This window comes from Engystomops pustulosus, chromosome 1 (genome assembly GCF_040894005.1).
Source record: "Engystomops pustulosus chromosome 1, aEngPut4.maternal, whole genome shotgun sequence".
Classification (NCBI taxonomy): Eukaryota; Metazoa; Chordata; class Amphibia; order Anura; family Leptodactylidae; genus Engystomops; species Engystomops pustulosus.
The window spans coordinates 93,107,343-93,128,876 of NC_092411.1; the positions used below are offsets into that span (position 1 = coordinate 93,107,343).

The following is a 21,534-nucleotide window of genomic DNA, read 5'->3' on the forward strand; positions in this document are numbered from 1 at the left end:
AAACTATCTGGAAAATAAATCTGCCTGAGAGCTTTCTCTCTCCCATGTCCTGATACAAGGTCATGTGACCAGAGCAATGCCTTTCAATATTTGGCACCGATGCTCTGGGTCACAGGACCTTGCATAGATGATGGCAGCTTTAGCAGGGAAGAGCCCCACCTGTCCCCATGGCATTGTGCACAGATGCACACAGAGCCATTGTCAGGATCTGGGCGGTCACACTAAACAAGGGGTGCACAACCTTTTTGTCGTCTCCTCAGAAACTTCGACCTACAGAATGAGTGGCTTTGCTGCAGCTGCCCACCCCCTTGAGAATAGAATATGGCCACTGCCACAAAGAACACACATACTCTCACTCTGCAGTGCTAGGTCAACATCAGTGGAGATCTTCTGCCTTTTTTTTTTTTTTTTTTAAATCCTATTGGCCGATGCTGAGTGATAAATTTTGTGTAGCGATTTGAAACCAGTACTGAAAAGATCTGTAGACTTCCACAATCTTGCAGACTTTGTCGTTTCTGGTAGATGGTCAGCGGGAAGCTATGGTAGAAGCCAGAGCTCTCACAATTGTTCTTTAGAAGGTTTTTTCTCTATTAATAATTGCAAATATTAACCTCATCATTTATAGAATTAAAAAAATAAATAAAAGCCCCAAAATGGTAATAGTCATAATTTTTCAACAAAAACTTTTTTTTATTACCGTTGATTTAACATATTAAAACTATTCAGGTACGTCAAGTAATTTAATACAATTTGCCCAGATAAGAATAAATATCTCTTATATACAGCTATATACACACAAAATGCAATTATTACAGCAATAAAATGATCTTTAGTGGCACTTTTCAAGGGGAAAGAAATATAAACATGGCAAATGGAAGCAATCTCATTTTGTAAGCGGAACACAAAAAGTGACATCCAGTTGATTGGCAGTTTCAGGAACATATCTCATGGATATCAAATTATAGGATAATAAATTGTCTGATACAAGGAGAAATAGAAGCTAAGATAATGGTAATCAAAATAAATTATGTCCATCGTTACAAAGGAAATGTGATCAAAACCACATGTCTTGATTAACATTACTGCTTGGCAGTGATGCAGCTATGGTGTATAATTACTGGTGGAGGACCAGTTAACATCAGTGAAGTAGGGGATTGGAGAGATGACTAGTGATTGTATGTTATTTTAAAATCTGAATAACAGAGATATGCTATATTATAACCGTACACAAAAGATCCGCTCCTTATTATGGCTATTGTCTGGATCCAACTTTTGAAATGTATTGGTAATTATAATACTGCTAAAAGTTGATTACATCTCAGATTATGTATAGTAAATGTACATTTTATCTACACCTTGAAGGGTCACTAGTCAGATAGTTGATCGATCATCTCTAGGAGGAATTCTGCTAGTAATCCTACAGCTGGACTATGTACTGTATAATAATATAAGATTTAAAAGGCAACCCACATTTATATATCCATCTGAGAAAGCGGACCTCGCTGAATGTACACGTTAACACCCTAGCCAGGGGGCACCCGACTCTCCAGTATAGTCTTGTTTACGCTTCTTGTAGAATTATCCTTTTAATTAGAATCCAAAATTAAACATATATGTTGACAAGAGTATAAGAAATGTACAAATCATTTTTTTCACTTGCTGTCCCAATTATTCCTCTGCTGGCGTCTCACGTCCGTGGTTGTGCGACTTGGAGCGAACTCGCTCATAGAATAGCAGATAAGCGTTAGAAGAGAGAACCTCTTGAATGTTTGCCCTGCGAACAGAATCATCAGAAACCCATAGCCACTGCTGACTTGGATACTTTGGGGTCCTAGCTGCTGGAGGGGAACGTCGATAAGTAACAAAATGCCCTGAATGCATATCCCCATGATGAACGATGACTGCCATAAGATGGAAAAGATAACTGCAGGTAACAAAAATGAAACGTATATTTTTTTTCAGTATCTTCACAATGTGGAAACATAGGTTAAAAAAACAGATACATATAGAAAAGATGGAACCCAATAGCAGAAATCCGAATGTTTCTGTCATGCTTTACCAGTTTTCAGCTGAGGTATTGAATGTTGATTTTGGCATTAAAGTTGCTTTTTTTTCCCCCTTAAAGCACAATTGTAAAGTTAATAAAGTTTTTTTTCTATAGCTGTAATAGTTGAAAACATTTTTTCCGATATACTTTCATTACTTTATCATCCTGCCTCAGCTCTCTCCCATCAGCCTGGTAATCTGGTTGCTAAGAACGATCTGTAGAGTGAAAGAGGAGGGAACAGGAGATGCTGTGTACTGAATGAGGGTCACAGTTGAAGTGGGGCTATGCTATGGGCTTGTTCTGGACTCTGCTCAGTAACTATAGGAAGCAGCAGCTCTATCATCTCTGCTCTGGTTAAACTCTGCCCCTATGTTCCCACACACAGACCACCTCCTCCCCTGAAGCTACTAGTTTAATAAATAATATAATTTCATCCACATGCCTTTCCTGAACACCCCCAATGTCTCTCTGGGTTTTGACAAGGCTATAGTCGAGTCAGTGACGAGAAGAGGGTAGGATGAGCACAGCAGTATGAAACAGGGATGTGTGTGCTATGTCTCCAGTGTTCTCTGTACTCCACATGTCGTGGGAAGAAGGGGGAGTGTGTTAGCATCTGCTGAACAACCTGGCTGACACATCCATCTAAGAAGGTACTGTGTATAGTAATCATAAAGCAGGATTAGATTATGGGTCTGGGTAACAGTTCTGGAAGTGAGGGAAAGTTGCTCCGGCCTCAGTGCACTTAGCCGATGTCATAACCAGGAAATGCCCTCTGACTTCAGGAGAAGCTGAATATAACTTTATAAGTAAGGCTGATACACATACCAGGATGCATCTCATGCTAGGAATTATTTTATAAGTATTGTTGTTGGAAAAGCCTCTCCGATTTTTGGCCAGGTAACTTCGGAGTTACACTTTACGCATAATTGTCAAAGCAACGCTTTTAATGACGATATTTCAGCCATGTAATAATTTATGCAAAAATCCATTTGATCAGACGGTATAATATGGTTAATAGTTGTTCTTTTCTAATCTATTAAGTATTAGAAAGGGAGTATTTAACCCCTTCCAGACGATTTTACGTTTTTATTTTTCACTCCCCACATTGAAAAACATTTTTATTTTCCCATGAAAAGACCTGTATGAGGACTTGTTTTCTGCATAACAAACTGCACTTTGCAGTGAAGGTATTTATTATTCCATGCCTTGTACTGGGAAGCAGAAAAATTTTTAACTACAGTGACATTGGTGAAAACCGCATTTGCGCCATTTTCTTGTGGACTTGGTTTTTACGGCTTTCTCTGTGCACCCCATATGTCTCCTTTATTGTTTAGGCAAATACAATCACAAGAATACAAAATTCTTTGTTTTAAGGTGGTATAATACATCTTAAAATATTAAAACTTCTGTACAAAAAAAAAATGTAAATATTCATTTTCCCATCTTCTGCCGCTAATAACTTTATCATACTTTTGTGTATGGAGCTGTGTAACATGTAATTTTTTTTAGATGAGATGACATTTACATTGCTACCATTTTGAGGACTGAACAGCCTTTGGATCAATGGTTATAAAATTTTTTATATGTTGCAAAATGGCGAAAAAATGGCGTTTGAGCGCTATTTTCCATTACAGGGTTAAATGCAGGGAATAACTTATATTTTTTTTTAAACTTTTTAATTTTTTTAAATAAATTTTTCAGACCACCCCTAGGGTACTTTAACCCCAGGTTGTCGGATTGATCCTAGCATATACTGCCATATTACACACTAGCACATTGTAACAAATGAATAGGGAGCATACAGCTTTAGGTCTTACAAAGAACAAAAATGAAACTAAAGCTAAGCTAAAATGCCATCGGTGTTCAAATGGTTTACGCCTGTAATCGATGCTAGCGCATTTAAAACGGTATTTGTGGCAGTTTTCTGTCAGACTTTGCAAGTTCTTTCTAGTACAAACTGCTTGCACAGGTATTTAAGAAGTGTCTGCACTACAAATGTGTTGCTCTTTAGGTGCTATTTATCAGTAGGCTTTTCACCACTTTCGGCGCTCCTGGGCCTTTGACACGGGGTGCTTTGTACCGATCATAACAATGCACGCGCCTAATGTGCTTGAAACTTCACACCCTCTACTAGCGCATTCATTATTTCACACGGCCGCACATGAAGATACAGTGCGCATGTGCCAATGCTCCCGAGAGCTCGGTGACGTCAACGGCTCTCAGGAGAGAGGGGGGAGAAGTTTCAAGGCGCATGCATTGTTACGATTGTGCCCGAGCGCCAAGTGCCCTGTGTCAGGCGCCCAGGAGCGCCAAATGGGGGTCGATAAACCGATTTTTCCTCGAAACTGCGGATTTCCGTGCCTTATCATAAGCACCTCCAGCATCTGCTTACCTAGCGCTGTGTAACGGTATGTTTAGGTCACAATGACCATTTTAAAATGGTTGATTTCCTTTAAAGATAGACAAGTAAAAATACGATGCACTCTGTCGGGCCAGTTCAGGGGGCGCCAGATTCATGAACGGGTGCCAGAAATCATGAATCTGGCGCACCCCGTATTATACACAGGCAAGCCACACTTTGCAGTTTGAACCATTCTTAGTAAATGTGCCTCAATGTTCCCTTTTTTGCATTTTATTTTAATGGCTCTAACTTTTGAATTTGGGGGGGGGGGAGGGTTAGACAAGCTCTTAAAATAATTTTTAAAAATTATATATTTTTTTTTATAGTTCAGCTACTTTTTTTCAAACTGTAACAAAGTATTAGCCTAAAACATCTTAATAGTGATTTGCACTTTGATTATGATGATTAAAGGTTTGTTATAGGGTAATGTGACAGGTGTTTTTTTAAATTATTTTTTTAATCTTTTTTATTAAGATCAAAATAGACCCCTGGGAACTTTATTTTTACAGTTCCTTTTTTTTTTTTTTTTTTTTTTAATAACTTTTCCACAGTTACAGGTGAAATACACCTGTAAATGCAGGTACATATCTCCAGTGACCTAAGGAGCAGTAGCCTTTTAGCACCTGCATCCTGGTGATCTTGTGCTCAGTCATGTGATCAACAGGAAGAGAGCGCTGCAGAAAAAAAAATAGAAAAAAAATTGGAAAAGTGGAAAATACTGCTTCTGTTTTCTCCCCAGGGTCCACAACATACGGTAGCCTGATGGCTTGGGCAGCCTCCTAAAAACCTGTGCCATGAATATGCTATGGCACAGGCTTAAGAGACCCAAACCACATGCTGTAAATCTACAGGGGGGGAGGGAGGTTCAAAACCAGTTAACTTGAGATCATGATAAATATATATATCCTTAACTGTGAACCAATAAACACTTACGTGCACTCTGCGCTGGAGAATCTTGTATTTATGCAAGGAGATGATGGGGATGACAATAAAGATGTAGAACAAGATGTAGAACAAGTTCCATTCAGCAGCTGTACCTTACTATTCTGAGGCCCTTCAGAAGCTGAAATAAAAGAGAAATTAGAATAATACATCACCAGTAGGCAAAAAATTGATTTCCTGAGATTCCAGTGTCAGATTAAAGCATTCTCGAAATTAAAAAAAAAAAAAAATCAATAGTTAACATATTTCCGTAAATAACCTTCCTTAGGCTACATTCACACTGCCGTATGAGGGACGTATATATATATACGGCCCATATACATCCCCCATGGACGGCAATGGCCGCACGGTGCAGGTCCTATCTTTCTCTGGAACACAGTGCAGTGCGCCATATATTCCTATGGAGAGTGGCCCTCTCCCCCGGCACTGCCGTGTGCCCGCCGTGCTACGGTACGGCGGGCAACTGCAGTGTGAATGTAGCCTTAGGATAAGTTATCTCAGGCTACTTGGGCAGCAGATTGACTTGTTCATGATGCATCTAGTGGGGATTCTATATAACAACTAGTTAGATTTATTTATTTCCTGACTCAGGGGTACAATACAATATAGTGTATAGTGCTTTTTCTTTCTCTAATTTCAGAGCCGGTAACAGCAGCCATACACGAGTTACTGAGGCACCTGCCTTAATGTAAATCCCATGGTTGCAGTCTGAGCCTTTCCATACATTAAAAAAAGGGTAAGATATGGTTCATCTCCAAACCAATCCATGTACAACAAGCTTATCTAGTTACTCACTATACCTGCTGATGCATCAGTTGTTGCCTGTGTTCCACTTTGAGTAACACATTGCCGCTGGCGATGTACATTTCCATTAAGTCGATACTTATATTTATCCAGGGCCAGGAATTCAGTAAATTGGACATGTTCATTGCGTTTCAGAGGGCTACCCTGATTGGACCAGCTCAGGCGCTGCAAGTGGATGCACAAACACTGAGGAAGCTAAGAACAAAATGACAATGTCAAATGAAGCAATCCTTTATAAATATAAACAATAATACAGTTTTGTAAAGAATATCTGTATTCATATGTATATTTCCTAAAGTAAAGGAAAATTTTCATAGTAAAATTGAGCTGCTCAGGAAATGTTACATATTAGAATCATGAATTCTCTCTATTGACCATTAAAGGCTGTGCTAGGTATTTAAGCTGTCCTTTATCCTGTGGGCTAGTATAAGGTCTGACTGCTAAGAACGGGAAACCCCAGACATAGAGCAGCCCATTCTGAAATTCTGGCACCATTTTGTACCAAATTTAATAAGCTCTTTAGGCACCTGCTCTTATCATCTTCCTCAATTTTGAAAAGTGTGGGGAAAGGAAGTGTAACTAAACAGATACTTAAAATCTGCCTAACTAAACCTTGTGTAAAGTCTTGTGAAAAACGCAGTAAGGCATCAAAAGACAGTAGTAATACATTTACAAATACTTAGAGCCAATATGTTAACCCCTTAGTGACCCCTTGATGACCAAGGCCTATTTTTCAAAACCAGCATGTGTCACTTTATCCGGTTATAACTTTTCCGTGACATTTTGTACTTCAAGTTAGTGGGAAATTTTGGTTGATATATTTTGAATTTATTTATGAAAAAAAGTTGCATTTGGTAAACATTATGAAGAAATTAGCTATTTTCAAACTTCAAAATATTCTATTTTTCAAACTGTCTTACTACCCAAATTAGTTACTAACATTCACCATATCTCACCTTTGTGTTGGCGTCATTTTATAAGTGTCCTTTTGTTTTTTTACGACGCTAGAAAAATCACAAATCGAACAGCATTCTCTCAAATTTTTAAAAAAATTATTTTAGGGACCATTTCATTTCAGGTTTTTGGAACTTCTGTTAATAGAACCCCCCGTTCTATTTACTTCACCCCTAAAACTATTCAAAACAGCAGGTAGGAAGCTCGTTAACCCTTTATGTAATTTACAGAAATTCAAAACAAAATGAAGGCTTGATTTTGAATTCACTAATATTTATCATTAATACATTCATTTGGCTCTGAAATTTACCCACATTACCTAAATAAAAGCAGAAAATGCATCTAAGACTAAGAGGACACCACACATATGGATGTAACCCACTGTCAAGGCACAAGACGGGACGTGTTTGAAGAGCCTGAGGCCACACAATGTTACCAAAATGTGAGTGGAAGTGATAGTCATAATAGTGAGCTCACCGGTTTGATGCATGCAGGTGTAGTACGCACAAGGGATCCCTCCTGGACACGATGTAAAACTCCAGCACTTTCTATTTTATGATCCAGCGACAGGACAAAACTTCACCAGGCTTGTTAAAAACAATTCTTCATGCTTTATTAAGGGACTATTGTTCCAAAAATTCAATATCGCAAAAGTTTGAAAAATAAAAGCAACACGTTTCAAATGCACAATGCTTCCTTCATCATGCTACCTGAGTAATATGTGCACTACACAGTTATATCCATTAAAACAGAGCCGCCCTAATCATGGCACCTGTAATCTGGAGCCAAAACCCAGACCGGGAGGCAATCGCATTTGTTGTTCGCTCTGATATCCAATTACACATAAAAACAAAATGCAACACATGGAACAAGTAATCAACTATACGTATTCTACTATACTATACTATATAATAAAAACCAAAAATACTATCCCTCAGACAGCTCTTATTGGAGCAATCTGCATGAAAAAAAATGGACTCCATGTAATGGACTTCCCATTAGATGTCCATGCCTAGATTTTCCACGGTACATGGAAGTCCTTCTGTATATGTAGATCATTTTAAACAGGAGCAGTCTTAAAGATAACATTTATGTTTTTATTCGCGGCTGAACGTGTGAAATTGAGACCAGTAAGTGTGCGCTGGGTTTTTGCAACCATCACAACATGGACTCTATGCGCATGCTTACTGATTGTCGCTTACTGCGTTGCGATGCGCCTTCAGACATAGGTCTACGTTCAAACACGGTCCAGTATTATACCGTGGAAAAGCTAGGCATGGACAGCTAACAGGAAGTCCGTTACATGGAGTCCATTTATTCATGCAGATTGCTCCAATAAGAGCTGTCTAAGGGATAGAATTTTGGGGTTTTCATTACAACACAAGATGAATTGATGACAAGATTATAATTACTCTCTATAGTAGGATACGTATAGTTGATTACTTGTTCCATGTGTTGCATTTTGTTTGTATGTGTAATTGGACATAAGAGCGAACAACAAATGGGATTGCCTCCCGGTCTGGGTTTTGGCTCCGGATTACAGGTGCCATGATTAGGGCGGCTCTGTTTTAATGGATATAATTGTGTAGTGCACATATTACTCAGGTAGCATGATGAAGAACGCATTGTGCATTTGAAACGCGTTGGTTTTATTTTTCAAACTGTCGCGATATCGAATTTTTTGGGACAATAGTCCCTTAATAAAGCATGAAGCATTGTTTTTAACAAGCCTGATTACGAGTGGAGACTTTGGATTGTGTTTCCAAATGCAACCAAATGCCACGTGTGAACATGGCCTCAGGTACCACAAACCTTTATTGAGGAAAATTTGTAAACTTTTTATCATGTGGTATAGGGGGCATTTTTACTTTCTGCTTATCGTCCCCTACTTTAAAAAATCAATAACTCTTTTTTATTTTTCCTTGTACAAAGCTGTATGAGAGCTTGTTTTCTGTGTAACAAATGGTATTTTCCATGCCATGTAGTGGGAAGTGGAAATATAATTCAAAATGCGGTAATATTGACAAGAAACTGCATTTGCGCCATTTTCTTGTGGGCTCCCTTTTAATGTTTTTCACTGTACATTCCAAATGGCATCTCTAATATATTCTTTGGTTCGGTATCTTCACAGGGATACCAAACTTATATAGGTTTTATTAGGTGTTAATAGATTTTACTAAAAATTAAAAAACTTATGTACCCCCCAAAAATTATTACCTTTACCATATTTTGACTCCAATAACTTTTTCATACTTAGGAGGATGGAGTTGGCCAAGGTGTAATTTTTTCCCGGGACAAGCTGACATTTGCATTGCTACCATTTCGGGGACTGTGCAACCTGTGCAAAAAGTGATTTAACTTTTTATTATGTTTTTTTAATGTGTTGCGAAACCACAAAAAAGTGATGATTCAGAGATTTGAGCACATTTTTCTGTTACAGAGGTTCACTGCTGGGAATAACTGTTTTTATATCTTTATAAATTGGACATTTTTGGACGCGGTGATACCTAACATGGTGCTTTTTTTTTTTTTTTACTTTTTTCCATTTTTTTATTATTTGTTTTATATGTGTTAGGGGCTTTTGGGACATTTTTATGAATTTTATTTTTCATTTTTATATATTAAAAATAAATTCCTTTTTTTAAATTTTCACATTACTATCATATGAACTAGTGACCATGTGATCACTATTTCATACCAATGCACGAGAATATTTATGCTAGAATACTAATGCATTAGAAGTGTCAGCCTATGCATCTGCATGGGCTTACAGGCATCTGCTCGGTCCAGCTGCACTGAGCAGGCACATGCCAATGGCAGACCAGGGGACCTTCATTAGGATAGGGAGGGAGCTTCCTCCCTCTACAGATATGAAGATCCTGCGGTAACTCCATTCCGGACTGTTAGAGCAGGGTCCCGTCTGTCTTTCTGCATGGGGGAGCCTGTGCAGACCTTAGGTTAGGGCGACGGAGAAACCCGTCGACCTAGCCTAAGGCCCCTTAGTGACCAACGGAGAAATTTGTATGAGCGGTAACTACAGGGTTAAATATGCTGGACTTTTTTTTATACGATTTTAATATAAGACACTAATAGCAACTTAAAAGTAGCAAGAAAAATAAAAGCAACTTAAAAGTAATTTTATTCTATTGAATACACCCATTAACAACTCACTTTTCCTAGCTTCAGCTGTTTAACAAATGTAGTTTTCTGGTCTTCCACCAACTGCCCGTTTGGTCTTTCTTGAGCTTGAAGCTGGAAATATTGAATACATTGGTTATAGCCTTTCAATGGCACCTTGATTTGTGATAGTATTTTTGCCAATTTAGTTGGTACTATAACATTAAATGGGTTGCCCAGGTTACAAATATAGCAGCATAAATAAATATAAACGTAACCGGCAACTACCAAAGATTGTCTAGGTCTGTGCGGGCCAGTCACAGTGGGAGCCAATAAGCCTTGCCACTGACCTCTGCAACCATATCATGTCACTAACTGATCTCATAAGTGATGTGTCGTTTGTGACTTCAAAATAAATCTCTATATTTATATACTGTAGCTAGTATTAAACTCAGTTAGTATGCTGTGATGGGATCAGCAGGGAAAGCAGCCTTCCTCCATGCTTCTACAATGGGTACGCCGCTGTGTGCCCACTGGGAACAGCAAATGATGTGAGTGAATACATTTGGTGCTACACAATAAGCTTGCGCTACATTATTCCCTAAATATCAGTTAAAATGTAAGTGTTGGTTTCTATATACTGCACTATTACACAAAGCTTTCGCTATGCAAACATAAAACATGACTTACTTTGGTACAGTTCTCACAGACTACATCCTTAACACTCTCACTGGAGATAAAATGCTGCAGACAGTTATCAAGCGTCATGGCGCGGCCCTGGTGGTAGAAGGACCAAAACATTATCTTTCCAAGTAAAGTACACAGACTGTTACAGATGGTTTCCATGAGTGTAAGACTTTATGACCACAAGCAAATATGCCTCCAGGTTAGAATGACGATCTGTGCTCCCACATGGTCTCTGTGATGCAGCATTACTTCAATAATATAACCATGGAGAAAAAAACCCTCTGTTTTTAGGGTATATCTTACACTAATCCTAATATTACTGTTCATCAATAGCATACTACAGTGTTAGTGTTGTTCTTTTTGTCATGATTGAGAATGTATTATTAATGGAAATTTCAAGACTGTTACAATTTCTGGCCTATCCTTAGGATATGTCAGAAATACAACACCTGACTCGGCAAACCTCAGCAATCAACCTGATTGGGCTTGGCCGAGTGCTACAGCCCAAACACTGGATTGTACCAATGTGCATTGTAAGGTACCGTATGCGCTTGTGTATAAGCAGAGTTTTTCACCTGTAACAGAGTGGGAAGAGGCAGCGGGCGACTCTCTGTTACACGTGACGATAAGAAGGAAGAGGAGCCGCGTGGAGCATCAGAAGGTGAGTATGGAAGTTTATTTTTTAAACACAGAGGGGCTGCTGCGTGGGATATTACATTACTTGGGGATGGCTGCAACACAATGCATTTCCCACTCTAGGCATATATATATGAGTCAATAAGTTTCCCCAGTATTTTGTATTAAAATTAGGGGCCTCAGCTTATACTTGGGTCAACTTATACTCAAATATATAGGGTATTTGTTTACTCCTATTATTGCTAATTTATCTTAACTTTATTTGTTAGGTTAACTAGCTTGTGGGTGTAGCGGCAGTGTTGAGATTTCTGCCTATGTGCTTAAATTTTTTGTGATTTGTACCCATATAGAATCTTTGACATGCCAGCAAATATTGTTCTTGTTTATGCCCAATTATCATAAATACACATTTGTAGGTTCTACTTTCTATTAAGATTTGCATTAAACCTTAAAAGGCGATATGATGGGGAATTGTTTTGGTAATCTGCCTTCAAATTATACATACCCAAGACGCAGAGGGGATACTTAAGGACAAGCTGTCAAATGTATCATATCTCATTGGGCTCTATGAAAGAAGAAATATTACATAAAAATTACAAAGCTTTGTTTCTCAGAGTTGTTCACAAAACACATTTTAAGATGGGAGTGTGTACTTTGCACTACCTGTGGAACCATATGTATGAAGCACACTTGTTTCTGCAATAAGTCAACAAAATTGTATGAGGCTTGATGAGGTATAAAGGATCATACCTTGATGAGGTATGAGGCTCTCTGAGGCTCACCTGAATTCATAAAAATAATACTGTCACTTCCCTTTTACAGGCGGTCTTATCCAACCATTTCGGCACTGGAAGCCCTCTAACCCATTTCATTCTGCCAAGTTAAATGGACCCTCCCCCAATGATCTGCTTTTGGTCATATAACTGCTGCAGATGTTGGCAACAGCAAAAACAAGAACAAATATATGTGACACTATAAAACTGCTCTGGAAAAGACGAAAACAGCAGTCACCCGGCTTCCTACACTGAAATAGATTAATTATGTTTGTCTAGATCTAGAAAAAAAATCTCCAGCCTTAAACTGCGTGTAAAGCTCCCATTTATCTGTTCTGATGTTTTGTGCAGGCAGCTCTCCGAGCCTTTATGGGAACTCAGATGTTAACTTTTAATAAGATGTTTTAAATAACTATTTATTTGCAAATAAGAAAATATCAGAGCCTTATTCTTACCTGATGTTGACAGTGCTTGCATACCATGTTACTGGTTAATCTTCCATGAAAGGGGTGCTGAGTTTTCCACTGCCTAGGGATGGGGTTTAACACCCCTAAATAGAAGACCAGTTGCTTACATCTTGCTGCTTAATTTATTAATTATTAGCCAGAAAAAAATAAGCAATACCTTGGGTCCTGCAGTGAATTTGCCCATCAGTACTTGGAGGGAGCTGTAACAGAAATAAACAATATTGCACATAATATCTTAAGGCAAATTTACCATCAAAATCATGCATGATAAACCAGAGACACTTACTCTTAAAATATTATTATTATTGGTTATCCATGGCCTCCTTCATTCTAAAATCAACTTTTAAAATTACGCTAATGAAATGCTAACCCCAATTTTGAGAGAGATTTTTTTTCGTCACATGTTGTACTTAAGTCTTCCGTTTATTTATTAAAAAAATAATTAAAAGTAATGAATTTTTTTGAAAAATTTACTATTTTCATTTTTAATTTATCTCATTTTCAGGCAGATAGTTGTATCACCTAAATTACCATATATACTTGAGTATAAGCCTAGTTTTTCAGCACAAAAAAAGGGCTCAAAACCCAAACTCGGCTTATACTTGAGTAAAAAAAATATATATCAAAACTCACCTTTCCGGCTTCCCCGCTGCTGGCTATATACTGGGGCAGGGAGCTGGCTATATACTGGGGGATATGGGCTGGCAGGCTATATACTGGGGGCAGGTGCTGGCTATATACTATGGGGCAGGGTCCGGCAGGCTATATAAATGGGGAGGCTGTGACCAATGCATTTCCCCCTCTCGGCTTATACTCGAGTCAATAGGTTTTCCCAGGTATTTGTGGTAAAATTGGGGGCCTCGGCTTATACCTGGGTCGGCTTATACTCGAGTATATAAAGTAGTTGGTCAATAACATTTCCCATATGTCTGCTTTACGTTTTCATAATTTTTGAAATGTCTGGATAATTTATTTTGATGTCAAGCCCCTTAAAATCAATCAATCAATCATATCTCAGTAGTTTCAATGAGATTTCAGAATTGACTTTTTTGGGGATTAATATTGTTTTTAATGAAATTTTAAATATTTATATTTATTAAATATAATATTAGAAACCTCTCAAACTAACAGCTTTTAGGAAGATTGTTAACACCTTGAAATCTTCATAGTAATGAAATCAAAACAGAGATGAAATTTAGAATGGTCCCATTTTGTTAGTAATACGTTCATTTAGCTGTAAAATTTACACATTCACAAAAATAAAAAGTGAAAATCCATCTTTAATGCCTTCCGAGTAAAGAGACACCCCACGTTACTTGTTGTAGGGGCATACAGCGAGGCGCAGAACGGAAGGAGGGTCACGCATCAGCCAGTTGCATGACTGCAAAATTTAAAGGCTTAACACCTGCCATTGGAGATCATAGATCACCGTTGACACTCCACGATTGCCGAAGCCGGCTCAGCTCCGGTGCAGAGCTGGACTGGCATCGGCTCCACGCCGGGAATTGGTTAAAGGACAGGCATTTGTTGTTATATTATAACATGTGCATTACCTGATTATAGTCACACAAAATTTCACCTACTGCTTCCTCCTTTTAAAACTTACGCTTATTAAAGCATTTGCGCAGGTTTTGTGTCTGACTTTGCACTGAAAAGCACATGTATTTATAAAGTGTCTGTGCCAGTTGTGTGTCGCGGCTCCACTGTGTTCGATAAGACAGAAAAATGTGCACCTAAAGGTTAGAGTTTGCACCACATTTATTACTGACGTGCACCACAATTCTGCAGCCTGAACAAAGTAACCAAAAAAATACAGTGCAGAGTGCACCAGTTTTGATGAATCTTATGCACCCTGCACACACCATAGGCAAACAGCACATAATACAGACTGCACTAGTTTTCATAAATGTGGGCCAGAGTTTTGCCAAACAAATCTAGACTTTATTTTATTACTGCTATATAGCACTCATTTGGGTATTATGTATGAGGTTTTCAAATTCCCATTCTTACAAACAACTACTGTACATAAAATAAGGAAACACTTACCTCTAAAACACTGACATCAAACAGATGTGTTACATGAGGGTGATGATCTTTCTCATCTTCCAATGATGAAGTCAACACATGAAACAGCTCATGGGCATCCTGAACAATTTAATGGCACATTATGAATTAGATTGCTTTTCATGGATTTCTTACATAAACTGCCTTGTTTTTGCTGGCTTTTTACTAAAAACTGCAGTACAACCACAACAAAACAGATTCCAAACATTACATATTAGAAAAATATATATACAAAAATTACATATAAATATATATGTGATTTACTTGAATGTATCATAGTAAAGTTCTGATGAATAATGCATTGTGTGAGATATATATACAAACACAAAATTAATTCAGAGCTTTTCGATGATACATTGAAGTACAATCACTGTTGCTTTTGCACATATAAAGCAGATTCTATTCACTTAAAGGAATACCATTTAAGTACAAACTACAGCAATGATACATAAAGATTGTAAGAATATAATAACCTGCTCTTCAAAAGAAGATATTTGCCACCTATATGTTCTCAGGACATCCAGAAGAGGACTGGCATCTAATACCTCTTCTTCTGCAGCTTCATGATTAGATAATGCTGAAATTAAAAATAAATATTATATGTATATATGAAAACCTTATTAGACTATATAGTTGAGATGGTCATATAATAGAGATTTTACACTGCAAATCACTATACCCATTCAAAGCTTTATAGGGTTTTTGGATACACTATTATGTGTTGTAGTTGATAGTTTGACCTGTTGTTTGGCAGAATCGGCCTAAGACACAGATGACAGTAACTATTATAGAAGAACACCACCTTATATATTCCTCAATATTGAATATGCAAGACCAAGGAGTTGTGTTAAAATTCAGCTCATGGAATACTCTGGAATGAAGGTTACAGTGGTCTGGCTACGATATAGTTTTCCACCTCACACCTTAAACTAGAGAGTAGAATTGGTCTGAAGTTAAAGGCATCTTCATGGGTTGCCCAAGTGGTCGCCAGACCAATCTGCAGTTATAATTGTGTAGTGGACAAAAGTGGGACTCGCTGCTAAAGAGGAAAGACCTATATTAAAGCCTCCCTTTCCTTTTTGCCCTACACTGTGATAGCATTTAATAGCTGTGAAGTAAGGTCAATGGACCCCCTGTATCTAGACATCTGGGACAGTTATCAACCAAGGTCTCTCAGATCAAGGATTCTATCCTTCTCCATTTTCAACAAGTGTTGATAACAAATAAGAGGCATCATACATTCATACCACAATAGTTTTATGTGTGGTAAAATTTTTTTGATCTGGCTTTTATGGAGATCTCACATGTCACATTAGAGCTTGCTGCTTGAAGACATCATGATTTGCTGATGAAAAAAACACCCACTACTTCTTTGATATGCAGAAATTTGTCTGTCTGTATTTTGCAATTACAATGTTGGAGTACCGTATGTATGTTATTTGTCATAAATAATAACCAAAACACATTACTTGGAATCATATTCCTATGCACATAATACATGCCTGCAGTGGGTGTCAACCATGTCCTCTAACAACTCTTTGTGAAATAAAAAATTATTGTTTTAAAAAAACTTTTTTTTATTCTTACCTTTTAAAAGCTGAAGCAAAGTGACAGATAGGTACTGATGTGCTGTATCCTTCTGTTCAAGTTGGTATTGTGATGTGAATTCCTCCAGCCAATGAATAAAAGATGGGCAGGCAGATAAACTTTGCAGTAAAGAATTCATAAAACAAGTGTTTCCCAAATTTAATAGACCAGGCACAAGACCTAGAAAACAAAATAATCAGTGACAACGGCAACTGAAATTGTGTACACCAGGCCTGATAGAGACAGAGGTTGAATAGCAAATTAGAGAATGTGTTGTTTTGTTATCCTGAGCAGGGCCGCATCTGCCATGAGGCGGGATGAAAATTCCGCCTCAGGCGGCAGATGCGGAGCACTGAAAGAAGCGGCAAAAACAGCGCTCGTCCGAATCACCCACTAGCAGTACGGACTGCCGCTGGCTTCCGTTCTACAAAAATATCTTGACCGCGAGAGCGGTCTCAAGCGCGACCACGCAGTACAGGGCAGCAGCGCAGACCTGCTTGTCTGCTCTGCTCTATGGTATTGGAGATTGCAGGCGACGTGACGTCATCAAACGCCGCCTGCGTCCTCCGGTGCCAAAGAGCAGCGGAGCTGCCCGGGAACAGTCCAGAGAAGAGGAGGGACCTCAGCGTGGGATGAGGTAAGTAGAAGCTTTATTATTTTTTAACTGGCCACATTTTATATAGAAAAAAACATTTGTGTGCATATAATAAAAAAGGAGAGGGAAATAAAACCTGGGGGAGGGGGAGGGAAGATTCCCTATGGTAAAATGAGTACTATGTATAACTAAACTGGGGTGGAGGGGACTTTTATGGGGGGGATGAATATTAATGTAAATAGGGGTGGGCTGATGGGTTGCTGTATATAGCTTTAGTGGGATACTGGGATATTGTATATGGGAGTCAGATCTTAAATAAAAGGAGCATATATGGGGAGGGCTATTATAGAATACTCTATATAATTAAAGGGGTTTTCCCACAAAGACCAGTTAGTCCCTAACGTGCTGATCTGTGCTGTCGCTCCGTCAGATTAATGGAGCAGACGGACGCGTATGAAGGTTCTGCTCCATTAATCTCTATGGTGCTGACGGAAATTGCCGAGCACAACGCTCACTGATCTCCTTCAGCTCCATAGAGATTAATAGAGAAGAACAGTCATGTGCGGCCGTCTGCTCCATTGATCCGACGGACCCCTCGTTTTCACGATCTGCGGGGTCTCAGCACTGAGACCCCCATTGATCAGCAAGTTAGGCCCTATCCTGTGGATAGCGCCTAACTTTCCTTTGTTGGAAAACCTCTTTAAAGTTGGAGGTTCCATCTAAGGGGCGCAGATTGTAAGTACGGGGGGGGGGGCTGTTGTGGGGTTCTGTATATAATTTAATTGGGGGCTGTACATAAGTTCATTAGGGTGACACTTTTTATTAAATTATTAGGGGCTGTATATTAAATTGTGTAGTTTGGGATATATATTACTAAAAGTGTTGTTATCCAGGTGACATATTGTAAGTGATTGTTATATTTTTATGGGTGCAGTGCGGAGATGCTGCATGGAGCTGAAGACATCGGGCCATGAATTAAACAGTGATTGTCATGGAGGGGAGAAATTGTAATGAAGTTCTCTTTCTCATGGAGCAGATCATCACCTGTAAGGTACCAGAGGTCACCAATGTCTGTGTAACTGAATGATACTAGTGTGTGAGGCAGCGTCAGTCATAGGATGTCCGTGATCTGTGGCGCTTTGTGAGGATGTTATTAATAATGTTGTCAGCTAACTTTAAGCAGGTTCTAGATGCTTTTTTAAAGTTGCGTATTTAAATTCAGTGGGTGAAATACAGGAGGAGATCAGGGCCAGGCTTTTTTTTTTTTTGCAGGGGGGGGGGGGGGGAAGCATTTCAGTTTTCGTCTCAGGCAGCAAAAAAGCTAGAATCGGCCCTGATCCTCAGTATATTTAAGAGACTTGTCTTTGTGGGAATAACCTTTTAAGACACTTAGTAACTTAAAGGAAACCTACCACTTTAAAATGACCCTTCTGACCCACAAATACCTTAAGCTAGCTCAGGATGAGCTGATGCCGGACCATATTTTCAATTAAACCAGAAACCGCTGTATTTGTAGAAAAATGATTTTCTTGTGGTAGTAAAATCTCCCTGCGCGTCGTGGCCGGATCCCATTGCGCATGCGCGAAGTCCCGAAGCCTCGTAGTATCGCGAGGCTTCGGAGAGAAGACCGTGGGGGTGAGAGAACATTAAAAAAACACTATGCTCACCGCTCCCACCAACGAAAGGGGGGTCTCCCTCCACTGCCACTACGAGGCTTCGGGACTTCGCCCATGCGCAATGGGATCCGGCCGCGACGCGCCAGGAGGAGGTGGTGCGCATGCGCTAGTGTGCCCGAGAGCTCGGTGACGTCACCGGCTCTCGGGCACAGCAAAATTAGTGACGGGAGCGGCGCTGACGAGAGCGTGATCGCGGAGCAGGGTCCGGGGTGCGCGCTGTATGACGCTTATAGAAGCGCCGAAGAGAGATTTTACTACCACAAGAAAATCATTTTTCTACAAATACAGCGGTTTCTGGTTTAATTGAAAATATGGTCCGGCATCAGCTCATCCTGAGCTAGCTTAAGGTATTTGTGGGTCAGAAGGGTCATTTTAAAGTGGTAGGTTTCCTTTAAGTAGTGCATTATACTGTGTAGTGACAGAAGGCTGGAATTGCACTATTTGGGGATATTTAGGGATATGAAAGACGTGTTATACAGTGCAGAGGGGATGGGTGTTTTTAAAACATCAGACACATTACCTGTACATACTCTTCATAGTGTTTGTGATGAGACTGCAGGGTTGAGTCATAGCTGATGCCGGCACACTTGTGCTTACCTCCCCTTACTGTTCCAACTGATATATCAGAGTTTAGCAGACACACAGGCTGGGAATTGACCTGCTACAGCAACATAGGCAGCGGCTCAAAGCAGGAAGCTTCTCCCTCAATGCTGCTGAGTGCCGATGCCCCTGTCCTCCGAGTGCAGGCTGCCTCCCGCCTGTCTCTTCTGCTTTAGATCATGTGACCGGTGCCTGTACTAAGTATCTGAGCTCCAGTCACATAATCTTATATCGGAGCTTCAGCAGACATGAAGCGAGATGAAGAGGCGGCAACTCCAGGCCCGGGCATAAGGAGATGAGATGCAGAATTATCCCCATCAGGCATTTTCAAGGGGTAAAACTGCCTCTACATGCGTCAGAGACTCTTGTAGAGGCCCTAATACGACCTCTGCCCGTTAGGGAGTATTAATATGAACACCACAACTACAGATATCCCTGTAACTGTGTAAGAGGTATATAATATATTAGCTATTAATAATGTATCAATTTATCTTACCTTTCTTGCGCTTTTTTCTGTCTGTGATGGGTCCCCACAGAACATATATTCCTGCTGCCAGAGCTGCAGCAATCCCACCAATCATACCCCAGTTCTTCATCATTTTACATCTAAAGAAAGAAAAGCAGTAACCAATAATGAAATCGTGATATCAATTATATTTTAATACACCATTACATGTAAAGTCTTTTATAATGTATAACACTAGACTATAATACATGGTGGGCATTCATAATACTGTACACATTGCATATGGATATTATATCATAGGATCCTTCCCTTCTTTTTTCATATTTAAATTTTTATTAATTTTCATAACAAAGCACAACGATACAGAACAAAGGAAAAGAGGGAAAAAGGGGGACAAGGAAGGAAACAAAATCAGGCACCGATATGCATCCGTTTGGGAAAGCGGAAGGGAGGATATGGGGGGGGGGGGGAGGTTACATTTATGTAATGTAACAATTTCTGGTACAGAAAGTCACAGAGGATCCTTCCCTTAGGACTTTCATCTGCACGCTACAGCAGATGATACAGAGATGATAACCTGCAGTAGTGCTTGATCTGTTAGAAAATGGCTTAATCGCCAGAAAACAATGTTTTATTTGCTGACTTTTCTTTGATGCATTTGCATAGGATCACTTTGTTTTCACTGGATTTTGCTGTTACCTATCATAGAACACTCCCAAAATAAGAAAGCGCTTCTGACACAGACAGCAGTATATACACATATATGAGCATAAGAAGTGAGACTATTCATGTCCATATTTATTAACCGCAGGGAGGTTTATAGGACCTTTCAGGTTCTCAGAGAATAAGACATTTATCCCTTTCCTATAAAAAGGGGATACACAGTCACCAAGAGGGTAACACCAGAGAACTAGTATATATTTTTATTCATGTGTGCTGCAGAGGCCCAGTCATATTCCTACAGGAGCAGCACTCTTCAACCTGGACACTGCATATAGAAAACACCATAGTGAACTCTGTACACACTACTAGTGAGAGTGCACCTGCGGCCTACGCGCTCTTTCTATATAACCCACAGCTATATCTATCCCCTTCCATCCCGGGCCCTTCTCTAACCTGACGCCAGGACCTCTGCGGAATGGCACGCCGACTCTCCCCTCAGAGACCCGGGTTGAGCCGCTGAGCATCACGCCCAGAACGGACACCGCAAAGCGGAACCACTTATTCCTGCCTCTTGTTTCTGTAAGACAATAAAATGAGAGCACCAGGAAATTAGCATGGACCGTAAAGTGGGCGGACCGCGCTGAGAGTTAGTAGCCATGGAAACCATAGTTACAGTACGTAGAGCGCTGAACGCCTACGTATCTTCGTAATGAATCTTATATACAGATACAGACTGCTTATAGCAGCCAAGTAAATCTAGTATTTTATTCCCCCCAATAAAGTTATTATTATCATTATTGTTATTCCCTTAGTTAAAGGGGTTGTCCAGAATTAGCTGTAGCCCACGAATATGTTTCCATTCATGTCTACAAAGTTGTATGTGTCATACTGCAGCTCATCCCAGTTCAGTTTAATGGAACGCAATACACATAACCTGTAGAGTTAAGAACTTCACCAAAAACTTCTAAAAATGTTTACTAACATGTTTTTGATGCGGTTTGATTGTCTTACATCTCACCTACTAACTTTTGGGCAAGAGAAAAGACAAAAAGTCC

At 39.4% G+C, this 21,534-nt stretch overlaps 1 protein-coding gene across 1 annotated transcript; it reads right to left on the reverse strand.

Moving 5' to 3' along the window:
• Nucleotides 1–666: 666 nt before the first annotated feature.
• Nucleotides 667–21,098, reverse strand: USP30 (ubiquitin specific peptidase 30). The gene is made up of 13 exons (XM_072147604.1): nucleotides 20,933–21,098; nucleotides 19,847–19,956; nucleotides 16,480–16,659; nucleotides 15,366–15,469; nucleotides 14,875–14,973; nucleotides 12,986–13,028; nucleotides 12,817–12,911; nucleotides 12,094–12,153; nucleotides 10,956–11,042; nucleotides 10,320–10,400; nucleotides 6,191–6,389; nucleotides 5,382–5,511; nucleotides 667–1,924 (listed from the first exon to the last, which is right to left on the reverse strand). The coding sequence occupies exons 1-13, from the start codon at nucleotides 21,001–21,003 to the stop codon at nucleotides 1,669–1,671; spliced, it is 1,515 nt and encodes a 504-aa protein (XP_072003705.1). The 5' UTR covers nucleotides 21,004–21,098; the 3' UTR covers nucleotides 667–1,668.
• Nucleotides 21,099–21,534: the final 436 nt, after the last annotated feature.